Source organism: Vidua chalybeata, chromosome 16 (genome assembly GCF_026979565.1).
Source record: "Vidua chalybeata isolate OUT-0048 chromosome 16, bVidCha1 merged haplotype, whole genome shotgun sequence".
Lineage (NCBI taxonomy): Eukaryota > Metazoa > Chordata > Aves > Passeriformes > Viduidae > Vidua > Vidua chalybeata.
Window position 1 is genome coordinate 7,779,316 of NC_071545.1, and position 27,330 is coordinate 7,806,645.

Below are 27,330 nucleotides of genomic sequence, written 5' to 3' on the forward strand. Positions count from 1 at the left end.
TCTTTCCAGGGCATGCTGAATTTTGGAACTAAACATCACAAGTGCAGCCACAAATGAGAGCAGCCAGTAAATCAATAGGACCCCTGAAGACTGGATGCCCATCATTCTTTCTGCTTGGGTAAGGAACAAGGCAAGGACCTGTGAGGAAGTACAAATTTGTCCAAATAAATACCTGGTAATGGAATGCCAAACATTGTTATCAAATTAATGACTACAGTAGAGAAAAATCAGTTAGCTTCTTGACCAAACATTTCAAGATGTTCAGAGTTGCAGTACTATTCCTAAGAGGCTAACACTGAAAAGCTTTGTGTGCAGTTTTGCACTCAAAAATGTCTACAGAGAAGGCAAGTAATAAAATTACAATTGGGCCAACAGGCTGGAAGGACTGAGGCTATGAAGATGCAATGACAGAAGGGGAGAATAGGCACTTATTTATTGAACAGAAATCACATTTCACTCTAAACCATGTTAAATCACATACTGTGGTTATGAGAAATGAAATCTTGTCTCATTGTTGTGAGACCTCTTCCTAAACCCTACTGAAACCTCAGCTCCTGCCAGGTGTGCTCTGCCCACAGGGTCTGCCCCAACTCCAACCCCCTGATGTGTCACACAGCAGAGAGGCACAAAGTGCATCCCCAGCTGTCTCCTTCCCATCAGCCAAACTTGTGCTCAGAGACAGCGAGAACCATGGGAAAGACAAGCTCTGTCCTAGGCCATGTGCAGACAAACAAGGGAGGAATTACCGTTGTGATTCCCACCACAGCAGGGCTAATGAAGAATGCTGGGGTCCGTGGGATTCCTTGGCTTTTCTCCCACACCATGAAGAAGACATTAGAAAAACACAGTATTACCAGGATAAATCCAAGGACCTGGAGCAGAGACAGAAAACACACACTGGAATGAACTGAAATGCTGGGACAATCTACCAAACTGACTTATCCAAGCTGCCTGGGCAATAAGACTGGAGGGGTGGAAGATCAAGTCTGGGACAGAGAATGTTATGGGAAGTGTCTGGGAATCAAATGGGAATACAGGGGAGAAGATACTATGACATATCTTCCTAAAACTTTGCTTGATTTATACTGACCTGAGCCAGTAAATATAAAAAAAACTCTCAAAGATGGATCACCAGGAAAGAATTAATAATTTAGGAAAATTAAGCTCTGCATCAAAGTTGAGATAATTTTAGGAGCAAACCCTGTGCTTTACCCTTACCATTTTGGCTTTGAAGATGTGGGACACCCTGATGTAGCCTTTGTTTCTGTGTCGAAGGTACCAGTAGTAGAAAGGAGAACAGATCCAAAGATAGGCACAAGGGATCCAGGCAGTGATGGAGCTCTCGAAGCACCAGGTCAGTCCTGGGATGTTTGTATGCCATGTCTGGTTCCAGTCCTGAAACAAAAACAATGCAGGAGTGAGGGACATGAGGCAGGGCAAGGCTGGGAACAGGAATCCCATGACGGAAAGAGGAAGGAGATAACGCCTCGCAAACTATTACGGGAGTTTATCAGCCTTGGGGAGGGAAATCCACGCGAGTCCGGACTGATGGACTCGCTAGAGCCCTTTTAAAGGTATCTCTGTAGTGGGTCCGGGCTGCGCCCTCACTCGCAGCTCATGACATTTACTGTAGCTGAGCGGTCCGTTCGGCGTTCGGGCGAGCACCGGCCCGGGGAGGCAAAGTCCGCGCCACAGCCGCCGCTGGCGGACGCGCGGCTGCCCTCATGGCGGAGTGTCGGCCGCCTCCCCTCAGCGCCGCAGCCGCGCTCCGGCCCGCGGGGCTCGGGGGCCGCCCGGTGCCGCGGCCTCATCCCTCCATCCCTCCTTCCCTCCATCCCTCCACCCCTCCTCCCCTCGCCGCTCACTCACCCGGGGCACGGCGGGGCCGTCCCGGGGTCCGCACAGCGCAGTGCTCGCACCCATGGGCACTCTGCCCGGACTCTCGGCCGGTGCCCGGCGGCGTTTCCTGGCTGGGCAGAGCTCCGGTCCCGCCAGGCGGGAGAGACCGCTCAGAGCCCCGTCCGGCCCCGTCCCGCTGCGGCCAAAGTCCGGCCGCGGCGGCAGCGGCAGCAGCGGCAGCAGCGCGCTCCGCGGCAGAGCCCCGCGATTGCCGATTGTAGGAGCTCTCTAAGCACAGACACAGAGTGTATTTTAGAAAGGATGATGTTTATTCTTTCCACAAATTCGGCACGCCAAGGGGGTAACAACAATATTTAATACAGTAAAATTTACATGAACACGCCCATCTAAGACTTATTCTCCACCTACCTGATGCATATTTATATAAACGACATATAACTTTACGCAGTGCTTGAAGCACAAAATTCTTTTCTTTATTGAAAAGAATTTCTTTTATTTTCTTTTCTCTTTTATTAATTTTCTTTTATTGAAAAGAATTTATTTTGTCGAAGTGACCTGGCACCAGCTACGCCTACAGAGGGTGCCAAGGGGCAGCTGGGGACGGATAATCCCGGTTGGAGGCATCACCGAAATGGGGCCGGGCCGCGATCGGGGCCGGGCCGGGCCATGAGGCCGCGCCGGGCGAGTCCAGCCGGGCGTCCCCGGGCAGCGCCCGGAGCCCTCCGGGCCGGCAGGAGGCGCTGTCGCGGCCCGGCCCGGCCCGGCCCGGCCCTTCCGGCAGCGCTGGCTGCGGGCAGTGGCGGCGGTGAGGGGATGCGGCCCCGGGCGGCGGCCGCGCTGCTCTGCGCGCTGTGCTGCGCCCTGGCGCGGGGCTCCGAGGACATCGTCGTGGGCTGCGGCGGCTTCGTCAAGTCCGACGTGGAGATCAACTACTCCCTGATCGAGGTGGGCGCCGCCGCCCCGCCGGCCCCGGCTGCCTGCCGGGCGTGCCGAGCGCTGCCGCCCGGGCCGCGGTCACAGGTGGCGGTGGAGCTGCGGCTCTTCACCCTGGCACTCTGCAGCCTGCTTGCCATAAACCGTGTCCTGCTGCCCCCTGGCACGGCTGCTGCTGCTGCTGTGTTACAGCACTGGCTTAGAAAGTGCCTGGTTCTAGCGCTCCTCGCCTTTTAAAAAAAATAGCTTTGTGTCTGTTTTGTTTGTTTCTTTTAGATTAAGTTATATACAAAACATGGTACTCTGAAATACCAGACAGACTGTGCTCCGAACAATGGGTATTTCATGATTCCCCTCTATGACAAGGTAAGACACAAATACCTGCGCTGTCCCCTCTGTGCTGGAGGCAGCAGCTGCCTCCACCTCGATCTGAGCAACACTAAATCTCAGAGCAACACTCCCCATGAAACATTTGAATCAGGACATCACTTAGTTTGGTTTGGATCAAAGTTGTAACTGTTTCTTTTTGTAAAGCAACGACTTCATTTCCCAGTGCTAATTATGATTATGAAGAGAAAAACAGTGCTAATTATGAAGAGAAAAGCTGTGGCTGCAGTGTTGCTTTTTTGCTGTTTATTGGAATGACTGCAGCATTGGGAGCCTGAATTCCTGCCAGCAGCTGTGTGCTGTAGCTGTACAAATACTGCACAAAAGTACAGGCTCCTACAGAGTACAGATAAAGCTTTCAGATTTTTTTACCTGTAGAAATAAATGTATATGAGAAAGTGTTTTGGTATGACTGAATTGAAAATAACCTGAATGGTTAATTGCACATATTAAAAATGTTTTAAGGAAATAATGATCCAGGAAACTCAGAATGTGTGAGTAATTTGATGTCTACTTAGACTGGAAAGGTGTTTACATTCAAATTAAATTAAATGCAAGCTACTCTTAGATTGTCAAGATGTTTTGCTCTTTTAAGGAGCTAGTTAACTTAGGGTTCAGAAGTAGAAACACAAAATGGTTTGGGTTGGAAGGCACCTTTAAAGGTCACCTAGTCCAGCCACCAAATAATTTCTTCCCTTCCCAATCTAAGAATGTAACATACTTTCTGACTCTGGTGATTTCATTCTTAGGCCTTTGAGCCTTTCCAGGGATGAACTTCAGGATATATGTGGCAGAACACATGTGGTGCTCTCTGATACAAAGAGGATCTCTATATTGATCAATACCCTTTTGGATCAGAGCTTTTAAAAGGATTGGAATTTTCTTATCCCATGTTTGTGCAGAACAGTTGAGTACGACCCAGTGGAAATACCAAAGGCTGATTTAGAGCCCATCTGTTGGGGCAGGTGGAGGTAGATTTGAACACTTTCTAGCACTGAGCTGCTTGACTGTGAGCCAGGTTTGTGCTGGAAGCAGGATAAACATGGTGATACTTAATTTCTGCTCTTGGCTGGATGTGAGCCCAGCATCCCAGCCTGTCTGGCTAGATATGGCTGCTGCTTTGAACAGACAGTCATGAGCAGGAGGAAAGGAGAATGGTGGATATTGGTACACTCGAGTCTTGTGTTCCTCTCTGCAGCATGATGCTTGTGTTATGACATTCTTTCTCATCTGTTAGCTAAATTTAGATCAATAAAGACAGTTCTTGCTTTTTATTTTTTAGGGGGATTTCATTCTTAAAATTGAGCCTCCCCTAGGGTGGAGTTTTGGTAAGTGGTTGTGTGTCTTCTTACAATAGGACACTGTGTCTGCACTGTGGGACTTATCTCTAACTTGCAGCTGGCAGGGAAAATGGAGTACTTTTCCAAACCTATAAACTATAGTGCATGGTTTAATAACTGACATGTACTTACTGTACCAGGGGGAAGTGAAGCTGGGTGGTAGACACTGACAAAGTAACCCTTGAACTGATTTGAAAGAATGTGGGCTTTTGACAAAAATGGCTGCAGTGGGAGGAGGGAAAGAGGATTTTCAGAATCAGGATTTGGGGGTGCTTTACCTTTGCTGAAGAAAGGCATCCAGAGCAACGCTTGCCATGCTTGAATGAATACATTTCTGTGGCAATTGTGTAAAGCTGAAGCAGAGTTTCTTTGTGGTTGCTCTCTCACTAACTATCATGCTGTTTCATGGTTCTTCTCTTCCAGAACCAACCAGTGTAGACATCCATGTGGATGGCATTAATGACATTTGCACAAAGGGAGGAGATATTAACTTTGTGTTCACAGGATTTTCTGTGAACGGAAAGGTTAGACTCCTTTATCTATATTTATTCCACCTTATGCTAATTCAACCTTCATAAAAGCATTCAAATTCAGCTCTACACATTATTTTCATTCATTTATACTTCTGTTTCTTTTTATTTTGACAGGTTCTCAGCAAAGGTCAGACATTAGGTCCTGCTGGAGTTCAGGTTGTACTGAGAAATGCTGGCAGTGACATAAACATACAAGCAACTATTACACAGCCTGGAGGAAAGTGAGTGTGGGTGGTGCATACTTAATTCATCTGTTCATTTACACAAGATCCTTTCAATTCTGCCATACTGACTGGGCCTGTAAGAGTTCTGAAGTATTTTTTCTAATATGTAAATAGAATCTGAATTGTTTTTCTGTGAACAGATGTTTGTGGCTGTTTCTGAAGAGACCTAATCCCTTTCTTGTCTTGCAGGTTTGCTTTCTTTAAAGTGCTTCCTGGCGAATATGAAATCTTTGCATCGCATCCTACCTGGATGTTGAAAGAGGTTAGAACCTACAGAAGTTCTGGTTTGCCCAGTTAGGATGGATCTGCTAGACCTTGTCTGCATCAGTTAGTGTGAGGAAGGGGCTTTGTGGGTGAACAGGGTTACTGCAGTTTTTCTACATCTAATTCAGGTAGTCAAGAAACTGCCTTGTACAGACCCAGTTTGGAGATGGTAAAGCCAACCAGGGAAGGAGTGGCAAATGAGCTTTTGCTTTCCATCTTCTGATCCTGTACACTTTGCAAGAATATTGTAGCTTAAGTTCTTCTCCCAGACTGCTTTTTTGAGGAGCTTTGATATCCTGACCATTTCCTAAATCAGTGAAGCAGGAAAAACAATGTTTTAGAAAGTATCTTTGCTTTATTGTCTTAGTGTCTTGAGTAGCCTGGAGACCCTCTGAGTTCTGCTGCTTTGGCTTCTGTTGCTGTTGTTGATTGTGCAGTCTCTGATTGTTCTTTAGGGGCTGTAAATGAGATTGATGCCTGCTTTTGATGTTTGTTTCTTTATTTCAGTCGAAGACAGTGGTGAGGGTGACAAGTTCCAATGCTTATGCTGCCAGCCCCCTGATTGTTGCAGGCTACAACGTCTCTGGGTCTGTGAGGAGTGATGGAGAACCCATGAAAGGGGTCATGTTTCTCCTTTTCTCTTCCTCAGTCTCTAAAGAGGTAATGGTTGATCAGTACCTTTTCAATATGAGTATGGCTATAAATAAGAAGAACCAAATAGTTTCTAGATTCATATTGCCCTGATACTCATCTGTTCTTCACTGGCTTGTACAATCCTGTAAACTGTATTTTTGTGTTTGGTTCTTTTGTGTGATTTCTTTTTCTTTTTCCCCAACAAGGCCCTTGCAATCCAATGTAACTTCCATGGAATTATTTCATAATTCATTGTACAGTAGCTGTAATTTGTCTTCAGCATGACATCTTTATTACTCTTTGCCCTTTTGATGGGAAGACAAAGTTCACAGCTTCTACTGCCACCTTACAAGTGCATTAAGAAATGAGTGTGAAACATTTGGTCATGTAGAGCTGAGCTCTGTTCTGCAATGTTAACCCTGTCCACAGAACTGAAGTCAGTTAAGACACTGGTTTAAGATACAGTTTTGAGGATGTTGAAGTTCCCAGTGTTCTGTCCTTGTTACCATAAAGTTGATTGTTTGCTGTTTTTTCCTGTTTTACCTATACATGAATTTTAAGTCATGTCATCAAACTTTGCCTCTAAAATAGTTTTATACTTCCCATCAGCCATTCACAGTTGAGTATTTTGAACCTTCCCGTATCCCTCTTCCCCACCTCCCAATTACTTTCTGTGTTCTTCTTTGAGACAAAATGTTGTATTGCATTTATTACTACAGGATGTGGTGGGCTGCAGTATTTCTCCTGTGGATGGGTTCCAGTCAAGAGATGAGTCTTTATCCTATTTGTGCAATGTTGTATCAAAAGAAGATGGATCTTTCAGCTTTCTTTCTCTGCCAAGTGGGAAATACACTGTGGTAAGTGACTAGAAATTAATTGCTTGTCTATTGAGTGGGTTGTTAACTTTCATTTTCTAAACCAGAGTGTGCTATTGCCACTTCCTCTCCTTTAAGCTGTTTCCTTTTTTTCCCATTCTCTTTCTTAAATCTGGATGTCATGGGAGCATGTTCTCTGTGCCCTGCCTGGAGTGATGGTCCTGTATTCTCAGTCTGTGCTCTACAAACAGGATTCAGGCTTCTCTCATTCCTTTAATCCTTCTAGCAATCCTAGAGCCTCCTATCTGTAAGCTCTTGCACATCCAAGTATGCTGTATTCTGACTAGGGGGTTACTTTTCCATCTTTTCTGATAATTTCATGGTTTCCATCAGTCTTGAAATATTGCCCATATTTTTGTCTCCATGCCTCTGAGTAATTTTTTCCAGGAGGTTTGCAGCTCATTTGACCCTTGGTAGAGGTGTCTGATATTGGTAAGAACATGGAAAATGGTAGAGGAAAACCATTCTGTCATCACAGCTTAGGAGTCAAAGCCATGTGTCTTCTTTCAGATACCATTCTACAGGGGAGAGAGAATCACCTTTGATGTTGCTCCATCTAGGTTGGACTTCCTTGTAGAACATGACAGTTTACAGATCGAGGTAAGGCCTGCAGAGGGAACAGTCCTTTTATGCCATTAATTCCTGTAAAAGCCTAACTGATTTTAGCAGAAAATAGCTGTATTTGGGAATACTTCTTTGTAAGAAGTTGAAAGCACTTGTTTATGCACAGCAGGTAGAAGACAGTTTCTCGTACTGTGCTGTGTTTCTATATTTTGGTCCTTTTACTAGGAAGAAACAAAATAGGGCAAATCTGTCTGCTGTGTTCACTTTCATGTCCATGTTGCAAACAGGCAGTAGTCTTCCAGGTTGCCTACATTTCCTTGTTGAGATTGTCACATCTGTGGAGCAGGGCCTATAGGTTTTTCTGGTTTGCAGAGTGCCTTGTGTAATGGCATTATGATCTGTGACTGTGAGCTGTAGCAGTGCAGATAAATTGAGAATGTGTGTTTTGTGCTTAGTGGAACAGTATGCCTGGAGATCAGTTTGTACTTTCACAGTGATTATCCTGGTACATTTTTTTCCTAGAGCTGTAAATAAGTTTCCTTTATATGTGAATGGGGAGAAAACGGCGTTGATTGCTGTAGGTGTGTTTGCATTTCCTGAGTAAAGAATGATGTTAATTTTTTCCCATTTCAGCCTGTTTTCCATGTGATGGGTTTCTCTGTCACAGGCAGGGTGTTGAATGGTCCTGAAGGAGAAGGAGTTGCTGATGCCACTGTGACTCTGAACAATCAGATTAAAGGTATGCAGTGCTCTTGATCTTTCTTGCTACAGGAAAGCCTTTATGAAACTCAAGTATAGGACTAGTCTATGATGTGGAATTAACCCTTCAGGATAATACACTGCTTTTGTTGTAATTTATTTGAAATGTTAAAGTGGATTTCATGTAGTGGATGAATTTTGCAGTGTCTGGTTTAGATGAGAGCATTAAATGTTCATTTGTTTGGCAGTTGAAAATGTCTTAATTCCTTTCAACCATATGCCAGATTGTACTTTGAAATACAGAAATGAAGGTTCATTTAGTAAAAAAGCATACAACTATTTGTTGCGTAATATGAATTTAAAATGGCCTAAAGCAGTGCACATCCTGGATCTGTTGATACATAAGGTTAACATATGCTCTGTTTTTTAACTCTTGTTATTTGTTACAGTGAAAACAAAAGCTGATGGCTCTTTCCGCCTTGAGAACATAACAACAGGTACATACACAATTCATGCCAGGAAAGAACACCTGTTTTTTGATACTATTACTGTGAAGATTGCACCAAATACACCTCAGCTGGCAAACATCATTGCAACAGGGTAAGGACTGGTGTCAGGATGAAAATGCAATTTGATGTGTGGATGAGGCTGTGAAAACGGGTGATCCTTTACCATGCCATGCCCAGACTTGTGTTGTCAGGAGCTAAATGTTGCTGAAGAAATTAAAGGTAAATAGAGCAGCATGAGTGCTTGTTTTGTGCACAGCATTTTGCTCAATAATAGTTCAGCTTTAGAGCATCCTCTTAATAAGCTCTCCCTTGCAAGAAGACACTAAGGCATGGGTAAATTAAGAATTTTAGAATGGTATGTAAGCCAAGAAAGCAATAGAGAAGCTTTCTGCCACTTCACTCTTGCACAGAAGGAGGGTATCTGGAGTCACACAGCTGTCTGGTGCAGTGTTGTAACAAACCTCTGCATTTTACTGCTCACTCTCAAGGTCTTTGTTGCCTTACCTGAATTCTCTTTATTCTTGTTTGATGCCTTGACTGTGAGTCTAAGGCTGTGCAGTGGTGGGAGATACAGCATGAGCTGAGAAAGATGAGAGAGTTGTAATTCTGTGTCCAGGACTTCAGAGAAGGAAATAGTGGCAGTGTTCTGGAGAAGTGAAAACTTGGAATTTACTGAGTCAAATAGCAGTCAGCTTGTACAGGCATAGCCAGCCAATTAGAAAAAACCCTGTGCACTGCTAAATGATGGGGTACAGTTTATTCAGTAACTAGATATGTTGTGCTGTTAAAGGCAATAAACAAAACTTACCACCTTCTAATTTTTTGTCTTGTCTTGTGCTTTCACAAGGACCAAGGATGTGTTCCAGTGGATTACCTATCATATTTAAAGTTTTTGACACAAAACCTTTGAAACTATTTAAAACCTGAGGGGAGAAATCCGTTGCCTGCTTAGCACAAAAAAGCAAAAAAAGAAAAAAGGCTTGAAGTGATTGGGTTGGTGGCAGGGAAGAGTGAAGCAAGTTGCTTGCAAATCCCTCTTTCAGGAGAAATCCTTTCCAATTCAGATGTTATTACCTCAACCTAGTGAGGTTTACTTTTTGAGGAAGTTCTAAAGCGAGTGTTTTTTTATGATCTTTGTCAAATCAAGATAGTTGTTCTGATGACTGGCTTTTATTTAACAGGTTCAGTGTGTGTGGCCACATCTCAGTTACTCGATTCCCTGACACAGTCAAACAGATCAGTAAATACAAGGTAACCATGATACCTGAAGACAAAGACAAAGCATCACCGGTTACAACAGAAACTGACTCTCATGGAGCATTTTGTTTCAAGGCAAAATCGGGTACATACAATGTTCAGGTAAGAATGAGCTTTCATTTCTTCATTGTAGGACTCTCATGGTGTTTTAGAAGATTTTGAAATTTTGGAAAGCATGTTGGAGAGGCTGGTTTTGCTTTGCCTGGGATTTACAGTAGATTTCCATTTTCTAATTTCTGATAAATGCATTGAAGTCAGCAGAGTGGGTGTTTCTGGACTGGTGTCTGAAAGGTGATGATGCCTTGATTCATATACCTCTCATTACCTGTCTACAGGTAATTATTCCAGAGGCTGAGACCAGAGCAGGGTTGGCTTTGAAACCCAAAATGTTCCCTGTCACTGTTACTGACAGACCAGTGATGGATGTGACCTTCTCTCAGTTTTTGGCATCTGTCTCAGGGAAGATCTCTTGTTTAGGTAAGTCTATTGTGAAAGTGAAATGGCAATGGAATGGAGAACTTCAGCACTGCATGTGAGTGTTGTTGGCATCAAGACACTGTAGTTAGTCCCATCAGCAGGTAAGTAAATTGGGAGACATTGTGGCCTAGTAAGGTACCTTAACAAAGTTTGGAGTAAAGTTATGTACCTCCTTTTAATACTTGCTAGGGATAAGCAAGCCTTCCTTCCTCAGAAGATGGGTGGGTTCTGGAAGGAAATGGTCCTGACTGCTACTGTACATCAATCAGAGAAATACTGGAGGTGAAAAAGAAGTTTACAAAAAAAAAAAAGGGGAAAGAGCAGTGCATGTAAAAACTGTAGGGTAGATGCTCAAGCTGTTGGCAGAAGCTTTCAACCTCTGTTCTCTTTCATAAGCTTTTGTTCTTTATTTTAGTCTAAAGTTCCTCTCTCCTGCTATTTTCCCTGATTACCCACTGCTTTTAGCAGGTGATGATTGGAGCCTGATTTTTACCCTTCCTTTTTCCTCTCTGAATCCTCCCTGCACTTCGTGTTCTGCCTCTCAGGTGTTTACTTGGCTCTTAAGTCTCTGCAGAGTGAGGTGAACCCAGGGATTTAATGTTGATCTCAGGTTTTTTTCTTGCCATTAGATAAAAGAATATGATTAACAGTCCCAAAATCAAGTTTAACTGAAAACATCCTCTGCTGGGAGGGAGTAAGCATTTCAGTGTCAGTACCCGAGGTGTGGCTGTGGGTTTGGGGTGCAGCCTCACATGCTGTGTTCCCTCCCAGACGCGTGCGGTGACCTGCTGGTGACGCTGCAGGCCGTGAGCCGCCAGGGGGAGAAGCGCAGCCTGCAGCTGGCCGGGAGCAGGGACTCGGTGCCCTTCACCTTCGAGGGCGTGCTCCCGGGCAAGTACAAAGGTAGGAGCAGGGGAGCTGCTTGGGGGGCACCTTGGTAGCTCAATTTGTGACCTAATCTGAGCACTTCTGTTATCATGGATACCTTTTGCAGCATGCCCAGCACAGTTGTGAAACTTGAGAGAATCTGGAAAAATACCTTACAACAGTGCCTCAGGTTTTCTTAATGTTGGATGTTTAACCCTGTGTCAGCCCAAAGGTTACTGCTCCCCTGAGTTTTAGGGACTGCGTGGCTGGTGTGGGGGAAGTGGGCTTTATCATGAACTAGCTCGTCCCAAGCTGAAGAACAAGGACACACTAATTCTCTAGTTCTGCTCCCAGAGTGCTGCTCCTAAGAACAATATGTATTTTGGCCAGCCTGCCTTGGCCTGTGGAAATAAGTTGTTTTCCAGGGAAAGGTGTAGACGGAGTATATAGATTGTGCTCTTTGTACAGGAGTGGGAACCTCTTTCTGCCAGGTTCAATTGGGGTTAGGTTGTGATGTCCTCTAGGCTGCTTTGCCTGTCACAATAGTAGTGCCCATTGAGGAGCCTTCCAGGGTGGCCAGGCTTCATTATTCCTTTTCATAGCACAGCTTTCCTGATAGATGTGTTGGGATCCCGGTGATGCTGCAGTGCTGAGAGCTAGGTCTGTTACTCTAGGCATTGTCGTGTATTTATCTTTGCAGATTATTGTCAGGGAAGCTAGAGAGACACACACTTCTCATATCACAAACCCTGCCCTTATTTACTCAGTTTTGCATTACTGAAATGCTTTGTGTGGTCTGTATTCTAGTAAGCATTGTACATGAAGACTGGTGCTGGAAGAATAAGTCTTTGGAACTGGAAGTCTTGGAGGAAGATGTGTCAGGAGTAGAATTCAGGCAGACTGGATATATGCTGAGGTGTTCTCTTTCTCATGCAATCACACTGGTACGTAGGAAACAAATATTCCTGTATGTTTTTAATGACCTTGTGAGGCCAGGCTGGATTATGCTTGGAATCAAGGCTTTCTCCTGTCTCTGGAAGGTCACAGAGCTTGGGAACATTGATGTTTAGTGTGCTTTAAGATTTGTCTTTTAACTTTGGTAAAATGGTCTTGTGATGTTAGGTGTTGCAAAAGAGATGGCATTGATGTATCTTTTGGCAGATACTGTTTTCATTTTGTTGTTTGGTAGCTGCTAATAATGAATTATGCTGTGGCTTCACAGGAATTTTATCAGGATGGAAATGGACCAGAGAATGTTGGTGTTTATAACCTGTCCAAAGGAGTTAATAGATTCTGTCTTTCAAAGCCAGGTAACAGCTTTAAAATATTAGTTTAAAAAATGAAAAATAACCAGTTAGCTAATACTGCTGGGAACAAAAAAAATTTGTTGTGGTTTCTGAAAGGCATTGTTTTAATTACATCTGTATATAAATTATCTGTTCCAAGTTCATAGATTTCTCCATTTCTTCTGCTATTTAGTCCTTCACCAAATCTAGATTCCAGAAATAAAATGTTACTATTTTTTTTCTTGGTGATGGAAGTATTTCATCTTTGATGAATAAAGGTTGTTGAAATAATCTCATTCATATGGGTTCTGTTTGTCAGACACTTTAGGTGTCTGTGTGAAAGGCAGTCAGATACTGAAAGGCAGTCAAATTTTGTAGTTATTTCTATACCTGTGCTCTAAAAGTTGACTTTTTCAGTGGTCATTCTTTGCCTTGCTGTTTGTAGGTGTGTATGAGGTGACCCCACGCTCCTGCCACCAGTTTGAACACGAGTATTACACCTATGACACGTAAGAGTGTGACTGTTCCTCACCTTACACCTACCAGCGTGATTCTCCATAAAACTTCCTTCTCCTGCTTGCTTTCAGCAGGACAGGGAAGCTCTACCAAGGTCTATCACATGTGTTCTCCTGCCCTTCCTATCTTAGAAATAATAAAAATCAACCAATGATAGGGTTTAAAGATGCTTTAGTTACTTTAGATGGGTATTTTTGTCAGCTTTCTGTCTGTTTAATGTTGGGTTTGCCTTGTAACAGAGAAGAGTTATTTCAGTGAAAACTGTTGGTCACTTCCGAGAGCTGAAAGGCAAAAGACAGGATAGTAAGATTGCTAAGAGGCCCTTGCCACTATTGCATGTCACTGGTGCCATGACTCTCTGGTGGTGGGATTCTGCTCACCCCATTTTTTTGCAAGCTGAATAAATGTTCACCCTTATTGCAAGTAAGCAGTGCTGATCTTCTTTGGTTAGTCCAGTTTAATTAGTTATTTATAGATTATGGTCTAGAGTTTAATGACACTTTGACATATGAAATCAATCAAATCAACTTTAGCTTGAGAGGAAGCAGAAGGCACAAAGGATGGAATTGCTTTGGGGCTCGAGTTAGGGAATGCTCCCTTTCCAAAAGATGACCATCCCAGCACTACAATTTTGTTGTGTAATTTCTGTGTTATCTTTTATAAAGCATTTCAATCTCAGGGGTGAGAGCACAGGCCCTGCTAAATAAGATTTGTTTATTTGGGAAAGGGACCTTGAATTCATGTCTTTGTTCCTTTGATTTGCAGGTCCTCTCCCAGTATCCTGACACTCACTGCAGTTCGCCACCATGTCCTTGGCACAATTGTAACTGATAAACTGATGGATGTGACTGTTACCATTAAGTAAGGACAAAGAAATCGTGGGGCTATAAAAGGTGGAGGAAAAAGACATTTCTCTTATAAAGCTTTACTCCAGTTTTAGTGCTGCAGTGGCTACTTTCTAAGGGGATGGCATCCTAGCCTAGGCTGCAAGAGGTTTTTAATGCTAAGATGTGCTTTGAGTTCTTAGGAGAGAGATAAATCCAGCCTCATTTTGAGCATTTTCTCATCATTTGAAGTTGCCCCTCTCTACTTTTGTGACTTGGTAAAAAGGAATGATTTTCTGAGTTTTTATATACTTCAATGAACTGATGTTTCAGAATTCAGAGGGTATTGTTTTAGCATAGGTCTGAGCTCTTTAAGACACTGGCATATAATTTTTCCCTTTTTTCTTTCCTCACAATGAGAATCTGCTGCTTTAGAGCATTGTAACTGGTGTGAGGAGGGTTATAAAAGGAAAAACATGCAGAGTGATTGCACACTAATGCACCAGTTTATGTTCAGCTGAACAGACAGCTCACTAGGGAGCACTGATTTGTGAACAGCTTTAATTGTATGAGGTGCCAAATCTGCCTGAAAGTGTTTGATAATGATGAGTGTTTTATTGATACTCTGCTGGTGTCTACTTGTTCTAGACTATGGCCTCTCAAACTTTTTTGAGTGCAGAAAACATCTTTTCAGAGAGCATTACCTGCAGAGCATTGCCTCGAGTTCTCCAAGATTAATGACCCTATCACTGCAACTGCTGGGCAACTCCAGCAGCTGGAAAAGAGACACTGAGACAGCAGAGAGCCATTGGGATTTTAAAAACAATTTAGTGAGGAGGTGAATATTGTACCCACCTTCTCAGCTTGTTGGGTTTTTGGAGATTATTGGCTAGTGCTTTGAAGGCAGCTTAGTTGCCACAGGTGTCTCTGATCAATCCTGCCTCAAGGTTTTCAGCTGAAGTCCAATTTGTGAAGTGCCATCAATATAAAGGGAACAACTCTGGGTTAAAAAGCAAACCATGTGTTTTTACAAGTCTGTGTACCAGATCCATGGGTGTGACCCCTTAACTTTCAGTTAACAAAAAACCCCAACCTCAACCAAAAGCAAAGCTGATTCTCATCAGTTCTTGATAATGGCTTGGTATGTTTTAAAAATAATACTGTAGTAATGTATTATGAGTATCTTGAGACTGTGTGTGCCTGTACAAATTTTTAATAGGCTTTCAGACAAAAAAAAAAAAATTACATGTTTCTGTATTGTGTCTGGACTGCCGAGAAAGAATATAAAGCCTTAATGAAACCTAGTGTGATAGAGCAATAGTGACTGTGTCTCTTAAAAAGACAGACTAGAATATAGGTGAACACTGAAGCAGGAGACAGAATTATCCTGGTAATCTAAAATGGCTGTAGGAAAAGCGATTGTGATAATTTCAGTGCAGTCCTCGCTGAGAATTCAGACTGTTGGAGAAGAGATAGATGATAAGATACAAAGGATGATTGGAGTCTAGAAGAAAATGCTAGAAAAGAGAGGATGCAAGATCAGGGAGAGTGAAATAAAGTGCATTGTTCTGAGCTAATTCTAAGAACTTGGTTGAATTTATGTAGCAGTCTATTCAGTGGACAGTGACAAGATAGCTGGGTAGTTCAAATGAATAGGGCAGATAGGTGAGAACTCAGAGCTCTTCCTGGGAATTTCTGGCTCTTGGAAGTATTTATGTGTGATAGAAGTTATTTCTCCTTGTATTCTCTGCTCCTGAGAGGTAAGGTTCTGAGACAAAAGTTCCTACTTCTGAAAAAAAAAGCAAGCTTAGCAGTCTTCTTATTTATTTTGTACTTTCTGTATTAAGCTTGGTCTCAGGTTTGACATTCCAGCCTTTCTCTTCAGTTCAGGTCTTTGTTAAAGGTACTCTTGCAAACTGATCCTTTTGCCTAAACATTTACCACTCCTGTGCTCTTACCAGAATAAAAAGGGCAGTTAAATAGGTATGGGTTTAAAAAATATCCTGAGACTTGTCTGTGGTGGTGTAAAGGCAGTAATTAACAGATACAAGCTTTTGTCTCTGTAGGAAAGGAGATGATTTTGTTTTTTCTCCATATTTTCAGGTCATCCATTGACAGTGAACCTGCCTTAGTTTTGGGGCCCCTGAAGTCTGTTCAGGAGCTCCGTCGGGAGCAGCAGCTGGCAGAAATCGAGAGCCGCCGGCAGGAGAGAGAAAAGAAGGGTCAGGAGGAGGAAGGAACAAAGCCACCAGTGCAAGAAATGGTGGAGGAGCTCCAAGGACCATTCTTATATGAATTTTCATACTGGGCAAGGTAATACCAAGCTCCAGTAATGGACAAGCTGTATTCTTTGTACTGTTGTGTGGTGTTTCTGTCAAACAGAACAGTGATACAACTCCAGGTAGGACAGAGCTGCTGGCTGGGTGCCTTTGGTGACTCTGAACTACAAGAAAACTTAGTAGCACATAGTAAGAATTTTGCTTAAGTTGTTGTTACTTTTTTCTTGGAGTATTTAGATTCATTCTTGCACTTTGCTCTACATGAGAGCTGCTAATTTGATTTTCTTTTAATTATATCTTATTTGTGTTTTACAGGTCTGGAGAGAAAATTACTGTTACACCATCATCAAAAGAGCTGCTCTTCTACCCACCTTATGTGGAAGCAGTTGTTAGTGGAGGTAAATATGAATAATTTGTTGTTTGAAAGGATTGGGTTTTTATAGTTGAAGTGTATCTGTGTAGATAAACATATTAATAACTTGAAAGATAATGTTAGGGAAGTTTCAGTTGCAGCTATTTCTTTGGGCCAATTTAATTATGGAATTTGGAAGTTATTTGATAGAGGATGCAAGTAGAGTTTTCATCAGCAGAATTCTTCCAAGTGCTGAAAAACCACCTAGCACAAGAGGAAGGCTGGGTTTCTGGGTACTACACCAGATTCTCAGAATTGGTCATAGTACTGTCACCTAGAAAAAGAGTTGTGCAAAAACAAGGTTTCTATTTTGAATTTGTTACTAAATTCGAGTTTTTCTTAAAGTTTTTTTTTTTTCCTAGATTACAGTAATAAAAATATTCACCAAAAAAAAAAAGATAAACTTCAAAATTGTCAGGCTTATCATCAGTTATTGATGCTGCTTGTTAGGTCAGTGTCCATCTTGTCCTCAGGTTCTTAAGTTAATATATTTTGTTTGAAATCACAAGGAAATGTTAAGTGCCTCTTTTCATGTGACTCTGTTTGCATGTTCTAAATGCATTTGAGGGAGGGAAATAAAATTTTGCTTAATGTCATTGAACATGATATATACTAAGCTGAATTTGAACTCAAATGTGGCCAAAGCTCAGTGTAATCTGCCTAGAAGGGAGTTTCATTGCCATTGTTTCCATGTGGCTGCAGTGTATGTAAGAGACCTCCAACCACTTCAGAAATCTGTAGGGTTTTTTGGGGATATGCTTATAGCTTTGAAATGTAGTTACTCATTTTGGTACTGTTCAGATGTTGTAAGATGTGTTGAGAGGCCATGAAATTGTGTGGATTGATCTCTTGTTCTAAGATAAAAGGCCGCCTGCTGATCACTTTGGAAGTAGTTAAACTCCTGTTGTAAGCCAGAGTGTCAAGTGTATTTTTGACCTTTTTCTTTGTCTTAAATCCCCTTCACAATGACCAAGAGAGTTGTCCTGGGAAGCTGATAGAGATTCATGGAAAAGCGGGCTTATTTCTGGAAGGGCGAATTCATCCTGAATTGGAAGGTGTTGAGATTGTCATTAGTGAGAAGGGAGCAACTTCTGCACTTATCACGGTTTTCACTGATGACAAAGGCACTTACAGGTAATGAGCAGATTGGTTTTGAACCTTTGGATTCTTTAGTTAAAAAGCAGTGGTTACTTGACAATGTGATATCCAAGTGTTCTTTCTGAAACAAGTTCTGTTCTCCTTTTATTTGAAGTGTTGGGCCACTCCACAGTGACTTGGAATACACAATCACTGCTCAGAAGGAAGGTTTTGTTTTGACTGCTGTAGAAGGAGCAGTTGGAGACTTCAAAGCTTTTGCTCTTGCTGGGGTGACATTTGAGGTAATGTTCTGAACATTTGGGGTTCTAAATGAATAGTGTGTGCAGTTGGAGCTGGACAGGCAACAGGTTAATCCATGTCTTCCAAAGACAAATGGGTGTGGGATTTTGGGATAATTTATTATTATTTGGATAATAATTTTTGTCATGAGGAAGCAAATCTCAGTGGATGAGCTCAGTTGTAGACCATGACTTGCCATGCAGAAGATACTCAGCAAGGTTTATAGAGTCCAAAAGAATGGCTTTACTTGCTTTTGTAGAGTTGGACCACTCTGTTTTAATGAGCTTTGTCCCTCAAAGTGTAGGTGTAGTCTGGTCCAGCTAGTGCTTGGTTCCAGTGTTTGGGGTGCTTTGTTCTGGCCTCCCTGTGTGTTCTATGGAGTGGTAGAGAATGGCTGCTGTAGTGGCACATGGTGTGCCATGGGCTGTGATTGCCCAGGGCTTGGGAGCAGAGGGTTCTGCAGCCCTGTGGTCTGGCAGGAGGGGCAGTACAGATGTGGTTAGTTCTGCTCACAGCTGAGTGTTCAGAGCCAGCCCACCTGTGCACTCTGCAAGGGGTTTTTCAACTGAACCCTTCTCCATAAAGAAGCCCTCACTTACACTTAAAATTACTGTTTTTTCAAAAACAGATCAAATCAGAGGATGACCAGGCTCTTGCTGGAGTTCTCTTGTCTCTCAGTGGAGGGGTGTTTCGGTCCAACCTCCTCACACAGGATGATGGCATGCTGACATTTTCCAATCTGGTAAGTTGAAATGATTCTTCAGAGCGTGCCTGTGTGAGGGGCTCTGTTACGTTTCCCTCCCAAAGAGGCTCTCTGAGTGGCAGGTGTCCTTTGAAACCCTAACCTGCAATGAGAGATGCAGGTCCCTGAGAATAAACAGCACTTAAAATCGTAGCAAGTGAAAGAGGTGAAATCTAACATGGCAAGAGGTTTCTCCCCAACAGGTCGTAGATGGCGTTGATTGATCTCAGTTACTAATTTGCAGTCTGTAAACACGAAACAAGCCAATTTGTTGGTAATCATTGGAGAGTCTTTAGGGGGAAGGAAATCTAATTACATCATTGATCTATATGTGTGTAGACATGCTTGAATAGTTTCTTTGCAGACATCCTTCTTTTGTGGTCACTTTCCTGTCCTTGAGGTCTTGTGGTAAGGTTTTAGGGCTTTAGTTTCCTTTCTCTCTTAACACTTTGTCACCAGGTGGAATTCCATCAGTTTATTGTCCAATGTGCTCCCTGTTTTTCACTGCTCACATTTTGTGACAGGTTTAACCTGTGGTTGGAACAGAGGACTTCAGCTCTTGAGAGAGCTCTTGCAAAGCATATTTGTTTGGAGTTGGTGAGTTTTTGCATCACTATGAGTAAACAGCTTGTTTTGTGCCTCTTTGCAGAGCCCAGGGCAATATTACTTTAAACCCATGATGAAAGAATTTCGCTTTGAACCATCATCACAAATGATTGAAGTGCAGGAAGGACAAAATCTCAAAATCCAGATAACTGGTTACAGAACAGCTTACAGGTCAGTGGAGCTGGAATCCATAGAAAATGCTATGGGCTGTATCAGGATGTGTTGTGCCAAATGTCTTTCCTCCCAGCACACCTCTGTTCTTGCAGGTTTGGAGGAGACTTTTCAAGTCTCAGTTTAACTTAATTATGTTGTGTTATAAGTACTTTTTTTGGCCTTTTTTCGTGGTTGTGGATATATAGCTAAGCCCAAATGGCAGAGCTAGAGGAAGAACAATGGCTATGAAAGCACTGTCTCAGTGGCACTGGAAGTGGTTTGTGCTGCCTCCAGTGGGAGAGGAGAGGACTGTTCTAGGTATGGTAGACCAATTCAGATATCTGACTTCAGGATCCTTGCTTTCCTTACCCTCAGGGGTAAGAAAGAACTGCTGTTGATGGAGTCTACGAAACTTGTATTCTTAAAGTTGTGTTCTGAACTGCAGCAAATTCTGATGATTTAAACTGTTTTGCACACACATTATAAATACCCCTTTTCTTCTTCCTGCTATGGTAAATACATTAAGTACTTTTTCCATCAGTTATAACACTAAAATATCTTTAAAATGTGCATTTAAAGAGCATCTGCATATCTGTAGCAACTGTTCTCTTTACACCTCCAGCTGTTATGGCACAGTTTCCTCTTTAAATGGAGAGCCTGAGCAGGGAGTCTCAGTGGAAGCTGTGGGACAGGAGGATTGCAGCATCTATGGAGAGGACACAATAACTGATGAAGAGGGCAAATTCAGGCTCCGTGGCCTTCGGGTAAGGAGTAGGAGGCTCTGTCATTTCCTTGTCTGTCAGTGTGACAATGGAGCAGTGAAATGGGTCCTGTTCAGTAGCCACTGGTTTCTGTTTTCCCATCATGTTTGCTAACTCAGACTCCCTTGAGTCTCTTTGTGTGTAGAAACACAATCAAGTAGTGAACACTGAGCCTGAGAAAAGAGGAAAAGAGAAGTTTGTGGTGTAAGTCTGTGAACTTGCTGGCAGCATACTGTGCTGGTGTCCACAAGCACTGAGCAGTTGGTGTGGCAGGAGACAATCCCCTGGTCGGTGCTTGGGTGACCAGCAGGGAATTTTCATAGGCAAAAGAATTTGGGGAAGTGTTTAGTTTCTCCTGTGAGAAGATACCAGCAGCCTATTTTTAGCAGGATATTGGGTGTGTGTGTGATGTTGGTTGCACAGCATGTATGTGAAGTAAGCTGTTCTTCAGGGAGTGGGGAAGCTGAATTTATGGCACCATTATGGAAGGAATCAACAATTTCCTGAAGTACAAGGCAATGTTTGATCAGGTTTTAATCCTGTGTTTTCCTTCATCACAGCAGATGATTTCTTTTAGCACTGTGATGCAACAAACTAATGAAAGTTCTATATAACCTTTCCTTATTTTCTGACACTAAACACTCCTAATAGTGTTATTGAGCTGAATTTTCTGTTTGATTAAGGAAAACTTCAACTGCATAGAGTTAAATCTGTTTGAGTGGTGTACCTTAAATGGAGTGTTAGAAAATTCTCTTTACTGCTCTCTAAAATTAAAATATGTATTATTCAGTGTTGGGATTTATCATCTGAATGTTGCTTTCAGCCTGGCTGTGTGTATCATGTCCAACTCAAAGCTGAAGGCAATGATCACATTGAAAGAGCTTTACCACAGCATCGGGCAATTGAGGTAATTTTTTCTCTTTTTTTGTAGCACCACTTAAATATGAAATGGGTCTGTCTAGGCATTCTGTCTGTTCTGTCAGCAGCAATGTAGTGAAGGCATTCTGTTTAGACAAGTGCTTTTCAGCAAGTTAGCTCCCTAAAAGCAGGCCCCATATTGTGTGTCAGCACCATAGCTCAAAACTGAAGTGAGATAAAGCCCAAACAGTAAACAAGTGAAAAGGATTCTTTTCACAGTCATGAAAGCTCTTTATCCAGAAACAAGAGAATAAATGTATGGAACACCTTTCAACATTTCTTTATGATGTGGAACAAAGCAGTGCTAGGTAGCTTGAGGATGTTATAAATTGTCATATTGTCCTACAGTTGTATTTAGTTATGGACAGAGAGATATTGTTATGTTTTATTGGGTCCAAATCATGCAGTCTTGATGTAAGTGAAATTGTAAGTTGGACTAGCACTTTTATCTTTATAAAATGTAGTAATAACTTTGCATTGAAAACTGGTGTAATCTTCTTAAATATTCCACATTAATCAACTGTATAAACATCTCTCTGCATCTCTCAGCACAAGTACAAAATACTGAGACCAGTGTTCTGAGATCAGGCAGTCCTATGGATGTACCTCAACCTTTTCTAGTATAGTTTGTGCTTTTGAGACTTCCATTTTTAGTTTAGCTTAATGTCATGAGTCTCATGCTGATAATGCCCAAGTCTGCAATTGCAAGCTGTGCACTGTGGAGAACAGGGACTTGAAGTGAGAAAGCTTTTGAACTTCCGTGTGGTTATTATAGAACAAAATCCACTTTTATTTAAAATGATCAGCAATGTTTGTGTTGTGTTAACAGTTGTGTTGCTGTCCTTTGTTAACTGTTCCTCTGTTGGTAGAAACCTGAGTGTGTTTTCTGTTGCAGGTTGGGAACAGTGACATTGATGACGTTAATATTATAGCGTTCCGGCAAATTAATCAATTTGATTTAAGTGGAAATGTAATTACAGCTTCTGAATATCTCTCCACATTATGTGTAAGTTCAAGCCTTTCATCTTTGTCAAGTGTATTTGGTACTGCTTTCGCAATGATTTTTTTTTGCAGGGTCACTGGAGTTCAGTAGCCAGAGCACACATTTAATTCAAATTAGAACTAATAGTTTAATGAAGGTGAATTTGAATTCCAGATAGAATGAAGATTGCAGTGTTCCTGATGTTTTGCTTTAACATTTCCATTTTTCATGGGAATATGTTTAATAAATACCTTCTCTGGTTGGCCTGTACATTTTGGGATATACTTCCCTGATTAGGGATGCTTCGTCTGTAGGGGCATCAAAACAGCAAGGGTGAAATGAGTACTTTGTATCAGAGAACTGCATTAATTCCTGAAACACCTGAAAATTTTGACCTGTATGTCAAAACCTGATGCTATGTGAATGCAGTGATACCATGAGACATGTGAATTTAAAAGTACATTATAATAGACAGTATGAGACAAATAGGAAAGCTGAAATTTTCAAAATTCAGAACACTGTACTGTGATCTGAAAAAGCTTGCTAACACCTCTGATCCCTTTGGCTTAGGGTGCAAATGCTGGAAGTCTCTGCAAGAGGTGTTAGTGGGGTAGGAGTTACAGTATCATTTCTCAGGTTTAAAAGCTCCATAAAATGTTACCTACCAATATAAATGCAGTGCTTGGATTTCTTTCACACTAGTTTGCTATGCATCTCACTTGCCAAGATCTCATTGCTAAGCTGTTGGGTTTTTTGGGAGACATCCAAAGGATGCAACACTCAGAGCAGGTGTGAAGGGAAAATGTGTCACCTTACCAAAGAGCACCTGAGCTTGTGTCCCATCTTCCTGGGGAAATTTAAACCCTTGCAGTTCAGCCTAAGCCAATAGGAATTGATGTTAAAATTTGATTATTGGAAGTTATCCAAGCCTGTGTCGTCTTCATATTAGGTGTGGTCTTGTGTTGCATGTACTGCATGTGAGCTGTTGATGGGTGCATGTCATCACCCTGGCCTCCAATGCAGACATTCTTTTCTCTGAAAGCTCTGCTAAGACTGGTTGCAGACACAAGTGAGAGCAGTTTTGTGATCCACAGCACAGGCTGCTTTTCATACACCAGCTATGTGAAAATGTCAGACAGCAGCCGTTCCTAAATTTTTTCAAGTTCTATAAAAAGACTCTTTTGTGACTTTTCACATCCCAGATTAGAACCTTTCCAGGTGTTCTTACTCGACAACTTTCTGTTTATAAAAACACATGATGAATTTTGAAATGCTTTTGTCCCTGAAAATGTGGGATGTCTGAAATATCTATTGTGGTGCAGGCTTGCAAATGCCTTGTTTGTGCTTCTTCCTTCACTTACAGGTGAAGCTGTACAAAAGTGAAAATCTTGACAACCCAATTCATACAGTCAACTTAGGCCTATCTCTGTTTTTTCATTTCCCACCACTACTCCGAGATGGAGAGGTAAGAATATTGCTGGAAAATTAGCTTAGATCACTTAATTTTTTTTTCCCTAAGGACACTGAAGTGTAATTTGTGGTGTGCCTGCAGAGCTGTATTCATGCTGCACTAACCAGTGTCTTGGAAGATTTGAAGCCTGTTTAACTGACCTTTGCCTTTAAAAGTGATTTTGTCTCAGACTGCTCCCGATGCTGTAGCCTGAGTGTATTTTTTACCCACAGAATTACGTGGTGCTCCTGGATTCTACATTGTCCAAATCACAGTATGACTACACCCTGCCTCAAGTTTCTTTCACTGCCATTGGATATCACAAACACATTACACTGGTCTTCAGTCCCACTGTAAGTACTAATATTTTCATGTTCCAATGTCCACCTTGGGAGCAGTATTTGGTGTTGTAACCTGCATGTATTTTGTGCTCTTGGACAGCTTTCTATTAGTGTAAATATAAAGAGGTTTATGAGTGGCATTAATTTAGATTTGCTGTGTGTTCAGTTGCCAGTGGAACAGGAGGAAGACATGAAACAGCAGTAGGAAATGAAGGGTGCAGATGTGCCTGAAAGGTTCTGTGCTGGCATGGCTGCTATTGTGGGGTCACAGAGGTGTGGGCAGCATAGGACAGGTAAACCAAAGCACACCAGGCTGACTGTCAGTGGAGACTGATCATCCATGAATTGGCTTTACAAAGCAGCACACCTCAGGAAGGGGTAATACATGAGTGGCTGATCCAGAGGGTGGCTTTGAAGTGGAAAGTAAAGTAAATCCTAGAACAGCATTTGGAAGGAAGTCAGATGAAAAGGGCTGGTTGTGCTTTGTGATCCTATTGCTGATGTTTCTTAGAGCTGAGGGATTTCACAGTCAACTGTTAAAATAAAATCCATGATCTGCACTGTTTCCAGAGAAAGCTGCCTGAGCAAGACATTGCCCAAGGGTCTTACATCGCGTTACCGCTGACGCTGCTCCTGCTGCTGGCTGGTTACAACCACGACAAGGTGGGTCAGGGATGCTTCTGCTCCTGCCCAAGTATTACTGTCCTGTCAATAGATATGTTGCACTATGCTCAGTGAGGGTTTGTTATCCAGAGAGAGGTGCAGTCACAGTCCCCTTATGTGATATTAGAAAAGCCACAATGTAGCCATGTTTTTGGACAATTATCTTCCTTTAAAAAAGCTTGGTGTGAAGGTGAGTTCCTGTGCTGTGGCTGAATTTTGGTTTCTCATTTGATTGCTCTGAGAAAAAAAAAAAACAATACAGCATCATTAAAATTCAGATAACTAGACTCAGTGATAATAGGAATGAAAATAATTGTTTTATTGGCTTCAGGCACTATCAGACTGGAAAAAGTCTTGCAAGTCTTCAGGTCTGGTCTCTTTAGCTTTATACCTCCCTAGTTCAAAAGCTCTCAAGAGGAATATAAATACCTGCTATACAAGCCCCCTGTCTTCGTTATCAAGCTGTGCTCTTCTAGTCTTTTCTGATATGACTGGATTTCTGTTTTACCAAAAAGAGAAATTAAATTTGTCTGTTCAGTTTGATTTCCTCTCAAACAATTACTTTAGATTTTGATTATCTGAAATTCCCAGAAGTTTGGTTTGATTCCTCCCCAAGATTTGCTGCCATATTCTGATGTCTTTGTAGATGTGCCATTGATGCAATAGAGTCTGGTAGGGGCTACATGTCTGGAGAACCATACCATTCAGACCTTACATACCATTGTAACCACAACTTGCTTCCCTTTTTTTTTTCCCAGCTGATTCCCTTACTGCTGCAGCTGACAGCTCGGCTGCAAGGGGTCCGTGCTCTTGGGCAGGCAGGCTCTGACACTGGGGGCTCAGAGGATGCAAAGAGACAAACGAAGAAACAGAAGACGAGACGGACGTGAGCTGAAAGGAAGGACTGGGTGAAGTGGTGCTCGGTCAAACTGGAGCCTGAGGAGGCAAAGCCACTAAAGCACATTTTTGTTGAATTTGCAGACTTGACATTTTCTGGTTTTGCTACATAAGCACCATTTGTCACATTAGCTCCATTTTGGTTGTAAATTTTCTATGGAGTCTATAGATTTCCCTGTTGTAAAGTGATTAAATGAATGCCTCTGCTGTCACTGTGAGTGCATCTCATACTTGAAGACAGTTAATACCTTTTTTTTTTTTTCTTTTCATTGGAACAGGTCATGCTGTCCTTATTGATGATTTATAAAAGCAGTGGTAATAGATAATACTTTATTTCAATTTCAGTCTCTGGATTCTGGAATTATTTTTCCTTAGTTTTTGAAATACTCACTTTACAGAAGCAGCACACAGGGATTCTACTAAATCAGTGTTGCTTGAAACAGAATTTTAGGGGACATAGCTGGACTGATGAATTATGTCATTGTCACTTCCAACTCAGCAGCTTGATTGAAGAGTCTGTCTGATTTCAGTTCTTGTCCAGTGTTTATGTTATCTTTGATTAAGTTTTTGCCCAATGAAGACAAATTCTTGATGTCAAGTAAGGTTAGTTGTTAATATCAGGTAAGTTCTGATGTTACTACTGCAAAAGCAGTGTTCCAGTTTTAGTTTCCTGTCCACTGCAATCTCTTTAGACCTCCAGTATTCCTGAGGTGGCTCCAGCTGGCTGCACTACTCTTGCCAAAGCTGCACTGTTTCCAAAGCTGTACTGTGTGTACTGTGTTCTCTGTGTTACCATTCACCCATGGTGGTCACATCTCCTGCTCAGGCCATGCTCAGCCTTTTTCCCAAGTAATGATTGATTTTTTTTTTTTTTTTTTTTTTTTTATTTTTACCTTTTGGGCTTTTTAACTCTAAGGAATGTGAGGGTTTTTGTTTTTCAAATCTCCAATGTGTACAGTCCCAGTAATGTAGTCTGTAATAAATAACCTGTTCCTTACAGCTTCTCTTTTGATTCCTGCTTGAAGTAGGTAGTTGGACATACACAGTTTAAATGTTAATGGGGCTTTTTATTGACAAACACTATAAAGGTTAACAGAGCATTTGAAGATGCACAGAAATGCTTACAAATATTGCAAAGACATTGGTACTGCCAGTAAGTGGCAATGTTTCTCTTTTACAGTACTTGAAATAAAAGTCCCCTTACATTTAAATGTTTAAGCTTACAAACCCTGCCATTCTTAGAAATTTGGATGCTGAAGGTTTTACTCTGTTCTTTTTTGCACTTTGTAAGAGTTTGGGCTTAAATAATTAAAACTTCATTTGGTGATGATTCTGTCTCTCAGAGGGAAATTTTGTCAGGACCATAACAAGAATGTAGAATGTTGAAAAAGCATTATGTATAGAGCTTGAGGTGAAGCTCTAATAAATTATCATGCTCTACTTAAAGACTTTGTATTTCATATTGCTGTGATGAAATATACGGGGAAAAGACAAAGTGTTCTAAGACTTATGATAAATTGTACGTTTTCAGTACATTTTTATTTTGAGCTGGTGAATGTTAAGAAAGTTATTGCTACTTTGGGGAATGTATGAGGAAGAAATGCACATATCCATGTGCCTCAAAGGAGTTTCAGGTATTCTGATCTCTGAACTGTGAGACTGACTGATGACTGAACTTAAACATTGGAACTGCTGTTAATA

General features: G+C 41.9%; 2 protein-coding genes across 8 annotated transcripts in view; one reads left to right on the forward strand and one right to left on the reverse strand.

Annotated features, from left to right (window-relative positions):
• ABCC6 (ATP binding cassette subfamily C member 6) overlaps positions 1–1,951 on the reverse strand; it is a 28,851-nt gene extending 26,900 nt beyond the window's left edge. For all 6 annotated transcript variants that reach the window (XR_008433682.1, XM_053957170.1, XM_053957169.1 and 3 more), the window contains exons 1-4: positions 1,870–1,951; positions 1,219–1,395; positions 747–872; positions 1–138 (exon numbers count right to left, since the gene is read on the reverse strand). Coding sequence is in view for 5 of the 6 variants with exons in the window: in XM_053957170.1 (XP_053813145.1) it covers positions 1–138; positions 747–872; positions 1,219–1,395; positions 1,870–1,923 (495 nt within the window). In the remaining variant the exon portion in view is untranslated. The remainder of the gene's footprint in view (positions 139–746; positions 873–1,218; positions 1,396–1,869) is intronic.
• LOC128795983 (nodal modulator 1) lies at positions 95–26,959 on the forward strand. Of its 2 annotated transcripts, none has more exons than XM_053957175.1 (31): positions 95–118; positions 3,070–3,159; positions 4,463–4,508; positions 4,944–5,044; positions 5,168–5,274; positions 5,467–5,539; positions 6,049–6,201; positions 6,894–7,031; positions 7,560–7,649; positions 8,247–8,352; positions 8,762–8,912; positions 10,003–10,180; positions 10,414–10,555; positions 11,327–11,458; positions 12,230–12,366; positions 12,645–12,732; positions 13,154–13,217; positions 13,990–14,085; positions 16,152–16,361; positions 16,643–16,725; positions 17,714–17,873; positions 17,992–18,118; positions 18,745–18,858; positions 19,508–19,635; positions 20,240–20,381; positions 21,202–21,285; positions 22,192–22,302; positions 23,642–23,743; positions 23,962–24,081; positions 24,640–24,732; positions 25,491–26,959. In XM_053957175.1, exons 1-31 carry the CDS (start codon positions 95–97, stop codon positions 25,620–25,622), a joined length of 3,522 nt encoding a protein of 1,173 aa, XP_053813150.1. In that variant the 3' UTR covers positions 25,623–26,959. The 2 variants fall into 2 exon arrangements, with proteins under 2 accessions (XP_053813150.1, XP_053813149.1); XM_053957174.1 differs by lacking the exon at positions 95–118 and adding an exon at positions 2,651–2,805.
• Positions 26,960–27,330: the final 371 nt, after the last annotated feature.

What these genes read in the sequence shown, in the direction of transcription:
- LOC128795983 (XM_053957174.1), top strand. Translation starts at nt 2,674, where the DNA reads ATGCGGCCCCGGGCGGCGGCCGCGCTGCTCTGCGCGCTGTGCTGCGCC. An exon ending in GATTTTCTGTGAACGGAAAG is followed by an intron (nt 5,045 to 5,167) that starts GTTAGACTCCTT and finishes TTATTTTGACAG; the next exon opens with GTTCTCAGCAAAGGTCAGAC. An exon ending in GAATTTTCATACTGGGCAAG is followed by an intron (nt 16,362 to 16,642) that starts GTAATACCAAGC and finishes TGTGTTTTACAG; the next exon opens with GTCTGGAGAGAAAATTACTG.